General features: G+C 43.8%; 1 protein-coding gene across 1 annotated transcript in view; it reads right to left on the reverse strand.

Moving 5' to 3' along the window:
- TTC21A (tetratricopeptide repeat domain 21A) overlaps window positions 1-11,770 on the reverse strand; it is a 406,154-nt gene that overhangs the window by 253,218 nt on the left and 141,166 nt on the right. The window contains exons 6-8 of the mRNA XM_029588390.1: window positions 9,047-9,204; window positions 2,648-2,732; window positions 786-884 (exon numbers count right to left, since the gene is read on the reverse strand). Of these exons, the coding sequence (XP_029444250.1) occupies window positions 786-884; window positions 2,648-2,732; window positions 9,047-9,204 (342 nt within the window). The remainder of the gene's footprint in view (window positions 1-785; window positions 885-2,647; window positions 2,733-9,046; window positions 9,205-11,770) is intronic.

Consider the following 11,770-nt stretch of genomic DNA (forward strand, 5'->3'; position numbering starts at 1 on the left):
CCTGCATGCGTGACGTCGGGAGCCAGGAACCAAAATGGTGCCGGCGCTACCTTTGCCCTGTCACATGATAAGGGCAAAGGGCCACCGGCGCCATTTCTCTTAACGCAGTCATGGCCAGAGAGAGGGAGATCGCGCCGGGACCCCCCCACTGGACCCCAGGTAATTTAAAACATTTTGGGGGGGTTCGGGAGGGTGGGGGATTTGTTTTAAAGGTTCGGGGTGGGTTTTAGGGTTGTTTTGGTGTGCCGGTTTTTCCTCCCTCCCCCGAATTACGATGATTTAAAAAAAAAAAAAAAACACGACGATAAGATTTCCCTCCCCCCCCCAGCCAAAATCGATCGTTAAGACGATCGATCACACGATTCACACCCCTACTAAAAATTAGCTTCTGTATCCGCAGGGTAGTATGACAGTCCCTAACAAAAGTTATTTTTGAATTTGGTTGCTCCTTAAAATATTTTGTTTTGAGTGAAAGTACTATACTGACGTCTGCTTTTCACCATTTATATTTGGAAGTAGCATATTGTGGAGGTTTTTTGTTTTTTTTTTTAAGAATAATGATTTGTTCATTGAATACTATTTAATGAATGTTCAGTCACATTGGGATCTGAAGTCTTTTTTCATCCAATTTATTTACTTTAGGTGTTTATTATTTTGGAAAGTTATTGTTATTTTTAAAAGTTACATGTTGGTTCCCTCTTTCTTTCTGTTATTGCATTTACTGAAATTAGGAAATAAAATGTGCTGGTACGTATTTAATATTAGTCTTTTAAAAAAAAACTTACCAGTCTACTAATAACATGAATTTTTCGAAAATGTAGGACTGGATTTCGAGGCTCCACAGTCTCCAAAGCATTAATAAGATCTCTCACATTATTAAGTGCCTATTGAAATAAAGCCAGAGTTAAACAAATCTAATATCTAAGTATGTTCTTAGCATCATTCATTGCATAAGTACCCAGGAGAGTAGTTCAGTTCAAAATGTTTTGGGTAGAAATTCCCCAACAGGCCGATACAGTACAGTGCGCTCTGGTGGAGCGCACTGTTAACCCACGTTTGGACGTGCGTTTTCGACGCGCTAGCTTTACCCCTTATTCAGTAAGGGGTAATAGCGTGTCGAAAACGTGCGTCCAACCCCCCTGAAACTAATAGCGCCCGCAACATGCAAATGCATGTTGATGGCCCTTTTAGTCATTCCCACGCGATACAGAAAGCAAAATGTGCAGCAAAGCCGCACATTTTACTTTCAGAAATTAGCACCTACCCAAAGGTAAGCGTTAATTTCTGCCGGCACTGGGAAAGTGCACAGAAAAGCAGTAAAAACTGCTTTTCTGTGCACCCTCCGACTTAATATCATGGCGATATTAAGTTGGAGGTCCCAAAAGTTAAAAATAATTTTTAAAAAAATGTAAAATCGGCCCGCGGCTCGCGAGTTGAAAACCGGACGCTCAATTTTGCCAGTGTCCGGTTTCCAAACCCTTGGCTGTCAGCGGGTTTGAGAACCAACGCCGGCAAAATTGAGCGTCGGCTGTCAAACTCGCTGACAGCTGCCACTCCTGTCAAAAAAGAGGCGCTAGGGACGCGCTAGTGTCCCTAGCGCCTCTTTTTACCACGGGCCCTAATTTGAATAATTTTTTTTTCTGAATCGCGCGCACAGAATGGTGGCCTGTGCACGCGCCGGGAGAGCGTGTGCACAGGCCAAACTAAGCAGTCCAGCAGTTTAGAAATGCAGAGAAACAAACTATACAAAGAAATGCAGAGAAACAAACTATACAAAGAACAGTTTTTTAAACAGGTTGAGAAGAAAGGGACCCTCCACTAATAGGGTCATTCATCAAAATGTATTATGGCATTAACACCCGCGATAATAATGGTATCGCTTTGCACAAATGCAAATTTTTCATAGGGGCAGGATCAATAAAGGGCATTTTCACACTAGAGTGAGAGAACATTGTTGAAATCTCAACTTTGATGTCATTTGGAGACTTTCCTCTCTCCAAAGGACATCAAATCTTCACTGAGGTGTACTGTGCTGTTCATATGTCTCACTCTGCATGTAAAACTGGCCCCCAAACCCTAAACCACCACTAAAACCTCAAGTTATTAGCTGGTCCTCCTATAGTGATATAAATAGTAGAGATGTGAATCGGAACCGGAATCGGTTCCGATTCACATCGTTAATTTTTTTTTTTGTGTGGCCCGATCGCGGTTCTGTTTATCGGCTGCGCCCGAGCCGATAAACAAAAAAACCCACCCGACCCTTTAAAACTGTTCCCTTAGCTTTCCCCACCCTCCCGAACCCCACTAAAACTTTTTACAAGTACCTGGTGGTCCAGTGGAAGTCCTGGGAGCGATCTCCCGCTCTCAGGGCCATCGGCTGCCACTAATAAAAATGGCGCCGATAGCCCTTTGCCCTTACCATGTGACAGGGTATCCGTGCCATTGGCCAGGCCCTGTCACATGGTAGGAGTAATGGACGGCCAGCGCCATCTTAAAAAATGCATTACTCATCCTTTATATTACTTATCCTTTATATTAAATATAATTAACAATCTCAGAATCCCTTTCCTACATTCCTTCTGCCTTTATAATTACAAAACATGATCAAACTGGTTAATGGTTTTCTTTTTATTCTTATAGCACTCACCTTAGCTAGATTTCCTTCTTTCAAAAGACTATGCACGGCAAAAACTTGAAGAGCATCTATATTGGTCACATCCTTCAAATGAATTCTTAAACAACAATATAAAAGTGGCTTAAAGTTAAACTTTTTTCAAACTTTATACATAAGCATCTACTATTAATGTGATACTAAAAGGGATTATAGCTGTTCTTTAGATGTCACTACATGTTTTATTCACCAAGGACATGATTCACCCAAATTTGTGTCTGAAAAAATTATAGCAGAAAAAGAAATTGGCAACTTCAGTGGATAAAAATAATCACATCATGCATCCTGTTTAAAAAATGTTTCAGAGATCCTGCTTATCTCAGAGAAAATTCAAATAAATCCTCTTCACACAACTTTTCAGATCAGCCCCCACTTGGAAAGTGTATAAAGAATTGTCAGCTTAGTTATAATGTGTTACATCTTTCTTATTCCTTTCATGATGCATAGAATTGTTCTCATGATCAGTGATGAATTTAAGAGTTTGCGCCCCTATATACTGTTGGTGCTGCCACTGTACTACCTCCCCCCCCCCCCCCCCCCACACACACACACACACTCGTAAGGTCACACAATAGGGAGCAGAAGTTTTAAAGCACAGCCCCAGTTTCTCTTTGCAGCTTAAGGATAGATTCTGTGATAAAAACTTTGACGTATATGGCCAAACATTCCCATCTTTTTTATAACATCATACAAATTAAGTAGTTTTACAACCTTGCTTGTGCCTGCATAATTTATTTTCTTTTTATTGGGAGAGGTAAAAAGATCTAATGATCCGTGCAGGGAGGAGATCTCAGGGATGGGGAGAGGAGAAGAAGGTGAGAGGACAAGAGATGGAGACAGGGAGGAGGACCAGAAATGGACTGAGGATACAGAGAAAGGTCTAGGGATGGGTGGAGCAGTGTGAGAAGGAAAGAGGATTGGTGATGGGGGAGGAAAGAAAGGAAGGACCATGGTTGGGGGAGGATACCAAGATCAGGAATCCTGGAAAGGGAAGAAAAGGGAAAGGAAGAAAGAGGGAGATTCTGGGAGTGATAAAGGGGAGGAGGGAGTAGGATGGGTTGGGAGTGGGTTCCAGGATCTGAGGTGAACAGAGAAGTAAGAGGAACAGAGGTTTCAGGATCTGGGGCATAGAATCCTTAATCAAGGGAGAGAAGATCTGAATTGTGGTGGTGGGAGGGGGAGGGATGGAGGAGTAGGTAATGAGTCCCTAATGTGCTCTGGTCCTGTCTCCCTTGTACCCCTCTCTAACTTCCCACCCAGTCTGGCATAGAGCAAACACCAGTTGTTGTGCCCGTTACACAAGTTGTACGCTGTTGGTCCAACACAAAGATGACTCAGCCTGTAGCTTGCTAATCACCCATATGTGAGGATTATCAACCTGCTTCTCCTGGGATAAAGCAAAATTGCTTACCTGTAATAGGTGTTATCCCAGGACAGCAGGATGTAGTCCTCATGAAACCCACCCGCCACCCCGTGGAGTTGGGTCTGAAACATTTTATTATTTTATTTTTTGCTATTGCTTATTGCTACAAACGAGACTGAAGGGAGACCCCTGTGGCTCGAGGGATCATGGCATGCTGGGCATGCTCAGTGGGCTCAGTGTGCCAGTCAAAAGTTTCTAGAAACTTTGACAGAAAGTTTTCCGTGAGAGGGGTCCGTCCAGTAATGTCACCCATATGTGAGGACTACATCCTGCTGTCCTGGGATAACACCTATTACAAGGTAAGCAATTTTGCTTTATCCCAGGACAAGCAGGATGATAATCCTCATATATGGGTGATTAGCAAGCTACAGGCTGAGTCATCTTTGTGTTGGACCAACAGCGTACAACTTGTGCAACGGGCAACAAAACTGGTGTACTGTTGGAAAAAATGAGGCAGCCTGAAATCACAGCAGGTTGGATGTGGAAGGAGTTGGGAATATTCTGGGAATAAGTTCTTTAAAACAGATTGTCCAAAGGCTGAATCTTGTCGTCCTTCCTTGTCCAAGCAGTAATGGGCTGCAAATGTGTGAAGAGAGCTCCATGTTGCAGCTCTGCATTTGTCAGCAATCGGTACTGAACGATAGTGTGCTACTGAGGTTGCCATTGCTTTAACTGAGTGCGCTTTTACTCGTCCCTGGAGAGAAAGGCCTGCTTTTTCATAGCCAGTTAGAGAATGTCTGTTTGCCCACTGCTTTACCCGGTTTGTTTTTGTCAAAAGAAACAAAGAGCTGGGTAGATTTCCTATAGACTTTAGTGCGTTCTAGATAATATGCTAGCGCGCGTTTACAGTCTAGGGTATGTAAAACTCTTTCACCCTGGTGAGAGTGAGGTCTTGGAAAAAAATGTGGGCAAATTTATAGAATGATTCAAGTGGAAGTCAGTAACCACCTTGGGAAGGAATTTAGGGTGAGTACGGAGTACCACTCGGTCATGTAGGAACCTGGTATAGGGTGAGTATGTTACAAGTGCTTGTAACTCACTAACTCTCCTAGCAGATGTAATAGCTACTAGGAAGAGAACTTTCCATGTAAGAAATTTAACATTGCATGAATCTATGGGCTCAAAAGGAGAATGCATGAGCCTTGCTACTATTACATTAAGGTCCCATTCTGTGAATGGTGGCCACAATGGGGGTTTAAGTTGGATTAAACCTCTCATAAACCTACTGACAAGGGTTGCACTGAAATCGGGGCATCACCTATTCCCTTGTGGTAAGCTGAGATAGCACTCAGGTGTACCCTTACTGATGAAGTCTGTAGAACAGAGTCTGAAAGGTACCAGAGATAGTCTAATAAAGATGATATGGGACAGGAAAAGGGGTCAATACTGTTCTGCATGCATCACATGGTGAATCTTTTCCACTTACAACGATAGGATTTTCGTGTGGAAGATTTTCATGAAGCTACAAGCACTTGAGATACATTAGTTGAAAGATTGAGTGGTTGAAGGATCAAGCTTTCAACATCCAGGCTGTGAGGGATAGGGTCTGAAGGTTGGGATGACGCAACCTGCCCTGATCCTGAATTATGAGAGTGGGTGCTGTGCCCAGGCGAATTGGTTCCCTGATGGAGAGGTCGAGGAGTATGGGAAACCATACTTGAAGAGGCCAATACGGGGCTATGAGTATCATTGACCCTTTGTCCTGCTGTAGCTTCACTAGAGTTTTGGTTATTAGTGGTATCGGGGGATATGCGTACAGAAGACCTGAGTTCCAGGGGCAATCAAAGGCATCCTTGGCTAACGGGTTTCTCTGTTTGTGCAGGGAGCAGAATCTGTCCACTTTGTTATTCAGCTCTGATACAAAGAGGTCCATTGTTGGTTGACCCTCAACGTTGAAATATTCTGGCGCTACTAAAGGATCCAGGGACCACTCGTAGGGTTGGAACTGATGACTGAGGCGATCTGCAACTATGTTGTGTATGCCTGCTAGGTAAGTGGCCCAGAGAAACATGGAATGTGTCAGGGCCCAGTCCCAAATTTGTGCGGCTTCTTGGCAAAGGAGATAAGAGCCTGTACCCCCTTGTTTGTTCAGATACCATATGGCAACTGTGTTGTCGGTTTGTATTAGAACAGTCTTGTGTGAAAGGCAGTCCTTGAACGCATAGAGAGCATAACTTACAGCTGAAGCTCTAGGAAGTTGATTTGAAAGGTTGCTTCGAGCCTCGTCCAAGTACCTTGAGTTTGAAGATTGTTGATATGCGCTCTCCAACCTAAGGTGGATGCATCTGTAGTCAAGGTTATTTGAGGAACTGGTTGCTGGAAAGGTAGGCTGGTAAGCAAATTGTTCGTGTTTGTCCACCAGAGGAGAGATGAGTGCAACTGGTGAGTTGTCTGAATTGGAGATGACAGTGGTTGAATGGCTGGATCCACTGTGATCACAAAGTCCACTGCGTTATTCTCATGGCTAATCTGGCCATAGGAGTGACGTGGATTGTGGAAGCCATGTGGCCTAACAGAGTAAGGAACTGATGGGCTATAGCTGTTTGCTTTGCGCCCGGTGAGTTTTAAGGATTATCTTTTTTGTAACTCCTGCCGGTGATGACTGCGTCGATGACGATGAAACTAGCTGGATATTGAAAAGGTATTCCATTTTATCTAGACAGGCCCGTCTACCTTTGGAAGTCATCGCGGCATACTGGGGACATGATGAAATGTTTTGTCTGGGGCAGAGGAATAGAACACACTCAATATGTGGATCGGTGATGGACATGGTATGGGGGCAATTAGGGCATTTTTTTAAGCCGGTTGCCATTGTGAAAGGCTGGACAGCCGTCAACGGCTTGCGATCACCGAAAAAATAAAGGAAAGGTATCGACTGCAAATATAGATTTTGTCACCGATCGAGGGAAAAATGGATCCTAAGAATGGGAGACTCAATGAGGGGATTTTTCTAAGAAAAAATATTAGTTTTTCCGTGATAAAAAGTTGTGTGAAAACACACAGGGCTCCTTAACCGCGAAGCTAACTGCAGCGCGGAAAAAAGAAGACCGAAGGGAGACTCCTGTGGCTCAAGGGATCATGGCATGCTGGGCATGCTCAGTGGGCTCAGTGTGCCAGTCAAAAGTTTCTAGAAACTTTGGCAGAAAGTTTTCCGTGATAGAGCTCCATCCAATGATGTCACCCATATGTGAGGACTATCATTTTGCTTGTCCTGGGATAAACACATATACATGGAATCAATCCCTTCTCTTTCACATGCACACAAGTACTGCCCCCTTTCCCTTGTTCCCCTTTCTGTCACACACAGACACCTTCCCCTTCCCCTAGCTGATCATCTCTCATCACTAACCTCTCTCTTCTCTCCCATCACCCCCACTGCCATTGATTGCACTCTTAACCTATCCTGACTTCTGCACAATGATCCCCCTTGCTTAGTTTGCTCCAGGTTCATTCCTTCCTCTCCTGTCCCAGAATGGCAGCTTTTCTTTGCTCTGCTATCTTTACTCTAAGCTCACCCCTTCTTCTCCTGTTCCCTGCATACTGCCTGGGAAGGGAGGAGCTGGATCAGGAAACAGAGGGCTATCCTCTTCTGAGTGAGATTCATCAGAGTTGGAATGCAGCAGATCTTCAGTTAGCCTGCTGCCCTAGGCATAGGCCTAATTTGCCTATTAACAAATCCAAGCTTGTTCATGACGCCACCAACATATGGAAATGAAGAGAGAAAGCCTACTGAGCATGAACCTACCATGATGTCAGATCAAAGTAAAAGGAAGAAATTAAAAACACTTGCTCAAACTTTAATCTCTACACTGCTTCATTTAAATATGCTCAAACCCAGCTAAGAATTTCTTCTCCACAACATTTTGTGTGGACAAAAAAAATTGAAAACATTCATTTGTGGCCAGAAAGAAAACTTTATATTTAAAAGTATGTTAGAAAGAATGTGATACAGATTAGAAAAATATTACATGAATGGTGAACATGTAAAATATCTCATGAATAGTACACACTTTGTTTTGCTCTCACTCCCTTAGCAGCTGCACTGCCTATCAAAGGGGATGCAATTCCTTCACAGACAACACACTTCTGCGTTCTACAACTCTGAAGCTTCATTCTGCATTCTTCCTCCTATCATACTCTGCATACATGGCACTATAAAGAGCTAATTATTCAAAGAAGGGAGTCTGTTAGGGGACTCTGTATAGACTATCTTTGTCACCATAACAGCACAATGGCCTTTACCAGGATCCTCTTGGGGATAAAAACAACTAATTTGTCATCGACAAAGGAAATAACCATAAGAAAAGATAAGAAAAGCACGCTAAATAAATAAGAGACACTGATAAAAATCAGTATTGGCTATATGTCAAACTGACCAAATGTTTCTCTGAGGGGAGACTGCTAGGGAAACAGAGAGCAGCCAAAGAAGCAAGGGTCAGTTGAAACAGGACCATTGTAGGCCAAGAACTACTACTCCAGTCCAGGTAGGGATAATCCTGTAAGGGGACTAGAGAAACTCTGAGGGTTGGAATTAGCAAAATGACAGGAAACAGCAGAAAAGGGTTTGGGTTCTTGATACAATTTATGCAAGTTTGTGTTTGCTGTATCGTACATGTCTGGAGTGACCCATGTTCCTCAAAGACACAAAATTATGCTGTTATCTGTGAAGGAACATATACTGAAAGAAAACAAAGACACTGTTTGCTGCATGTGTTTGACCAAGCTATTGTTTTGGACAACTGGGTAAGTGTTTGGAGTGGATCACAAGCTGTGATTTGTCATAGAGCATTACCCACCAATTTTAACATGTATTAGTAAACAGTTCCCTAAATAAGACTATTGCTTTAAAGCAGGAAGATGGACATACCATTAGAATTTTAAAAGGTATATAGATTTTTCCAAGATGCACTGATCTGAGCTGGATCAGACTTACGGTAAATAGCATTTCTTACCTTTGTGCAATTTCTAAAGCTTGATCCCAGTCTTGCTGAGCTAAAAACAGATTCATTTTGATGGAAAGGGCAGGAAGAAAGCTAGGAAAATTGACAACTATCTGATTTATGACTTCCAAAGCACCTGAATAATTCTGTTGCACCATAAAATATTTTGTCTGTGGAGAAAATATTAAATAAATTGTTCCATCAAAATTGAAAAATAGTAGGTTCTGGAGATATATTCCACATTTAGTGAACACCCTAATTTATTTGCAGGTTATTAATTTTTTTCATTATTTATACCAGGTATGGTTTTACTGTTTGGGACTCCATATATTCAGATTTAAGAGGTTAACTTATAACTGATAGTGCTGAAAAGTAGTTCTGCACGTGGAGAGGACAATTTTCAAACCCATTTACTGAGCAAGTTGGCTGTTTGAAAAATGATCCTCTACAGCAAAAGAACATGCGCTGTTTCATAATGCCATACTTTTCGCCATATATAAGGGATATTCACAGGAGTGTTTTTTGTGGAATCAGAAAGCAACACTATAGACTATATTTTCAAATCTACATATATTTCCTTCCAAAAACATTTTACCCACACAAAAGCAGGTAAAAAAGATTTTGGGTACTTTGTAACCATGGTAGTTTTCAAAGGGAAAGTACACATGTACTTTCCCTTGAATATTAGGTACAAGGTCCACAGGTATTTTGCCACCTAGGCAGGTTGTATGAAAATTGCCCTCATTGGAGGACATTTGGTAACTGCCCACATTGGTGCAAAGTCTGCAACCTCTATTGACCTCCCCCCACCACCCAGAGCCCCTTGGACTCTCCCAAATGCCAGCCAGGAGTGTAGTAGTGTCATACCTACTCCCGGCCACTTCTAGCTTTGCTCTGACAGCAACACTGGAAAATTATGATAATAGCATTACTACCAGAGGTTGCAGGTGGTGGGGGAGTGGGGGCAGGAGGGGGGGTTCAGTGATTTCCATAAAAATATCAGAAGGAAGGGGGGCCGCTTCTTATATTTAAAATTTGGTGGGCTGGGGATGGAGAGATGGAATCAGGCACTAGCCCACACTTATTTGAAAACATTTTGTGGGAATGGAATCAGAGAAACAGGTCTACAGGCCCACAAACTTTTTTTTTCATTTTTTTTGGCATGTAATTGGCTATATCATTTGAATATAGCTAGTTAAGTTTAAAGTTAGCTGGATAACTTTATTCAAATATGTTCAGTAGGATGTTTAACCCGCCAAATATCCTTGATAACTTACCCAGCTAACTTTGGGTGCTTAAGGGGATATTATGTCTTACCTGTTAATTTATTTTCCTTTACTTCTGCTACACCAGTCCAGAACCTGTGGATTATGTCCCCTTCATCCAGCAGCGGAAGCAGCATTCTTTTTTTTTAATGACATCATAGGTATGTATGTCATACCTAGAATACTTACAGCCAGTATACTATTATCAAAGCTAATAAGAAATATAATTTAAAAACACTGACTAAAAACCAAAAACAAATTCAAATATAACTTTAACATTCAAAGAAAAATTGCATAAAAAATACTATACCTATACGCTCTTTAGGAAAATTTGAAACCCTCTCACTCTAAAACTGTTAGGAATGTGGACCCTTGGGCTGGCTGCGACAGATGATGTTGCACTGTGGGGAGCCCACAGTGGACGTCGCAGCCAGGAGGTGGCGCTGAAGAGGTGGTCCTGAGAAGGCTTCACAACTGGAAGCCCACGGTCCTCCCAGGAGGAGCCCGTAGGGATCCGGGCCTCTTGGACTTAGGTGCGATCCTCTGCGACCGAGGACCAGAAGAGAAGCCTGAAGAAGTAGTCCAGCGAAGCGGCTGAACCCAGGAGGTCTGAAGAGACTTCACCCTTGGAAGCCCGCGGCCTCCCCGGGAGGAGCCCATGAGGACCCGAGCCGCTGGGACTTAGGTGAAACCACCAGGCGAGTGCAGAACAGGATACCTGAGGAAGAGGGGAGGGCAGAAGCCGGAGTCCAGGGACGATCCAAGGTCGGAAGCCGGGAGTCAGATGCCGAAGACAAAGCCAGGGACGGAAGCTGAAGCCGGAGTCAGTGGACGAAGCAGGGTCGGAAGCCAGAAGTCAGAAGCTGAAGATAAAGTTAGGGTCGGAAGCTGAAGCCGGAGTCAGTGGACGAAGCAGGGTCGGAAGCCAGAAGTCAGAAGCTGAAGACGATCAGGGATCCAGATGCAGCAACTAGAAACTCTAACAGGGTGAATCTCGTTGCAAGGCAAAGCATTGAGGCAGCTGCAAGGTTTAAATAACCCTGCAACGTCTGACGTCATCACTAGGGCTGTCCTTCAGTTCCCGCGCTGGCCCCTTTAAATATGGAGCCCCCTGCGTGCGAGCGCATCTAGGGGGCGGGGCCAGCGACAGAGGGTCGGCGGCATCTCCCTCGCAGAGGGAACGCCACGGCAGGAGGTAATTCGGGCCTAGGCAGCCGAAGGAGGCTTCCAGCGGCCCGAGCTGGCCGCAAGGTAAGAGGAGGTCCCGGGGTACGGCCCGGGACCGTAACAGTACCCCTTCCGCTATGCCCCCTTCCTGGGGGCTTGGGTTTAGCTGGATAATCCACAAGGAACTGGTGCAGGAAGGCTTTGTCCAGGATGTTGGAGGCTGGCTCCCAGGAATTCTCCTCTGGACCATAACCCTCCCAAGAGAGGAGGTACTCCCAACGTTGGAGGTGGAATCGCACGTCTA

The sequence above is a fragment of the Rhinatrema bivittatum genome, chromosome 2, assembly GCF_901001135.1.
Source record: "Rhinatrema bivittatum chromosome 2, aRhiBiv1.1, whole genome shotgun sequence".
Classification (NCBI taxonomy): domain Eukaryota; kingdom Metazoa; phylum Chordata; class Amphibia; order Gymnophiona; family Rhinatrematidae; genus Rhinatrema; species Rhinatrema bivittatum.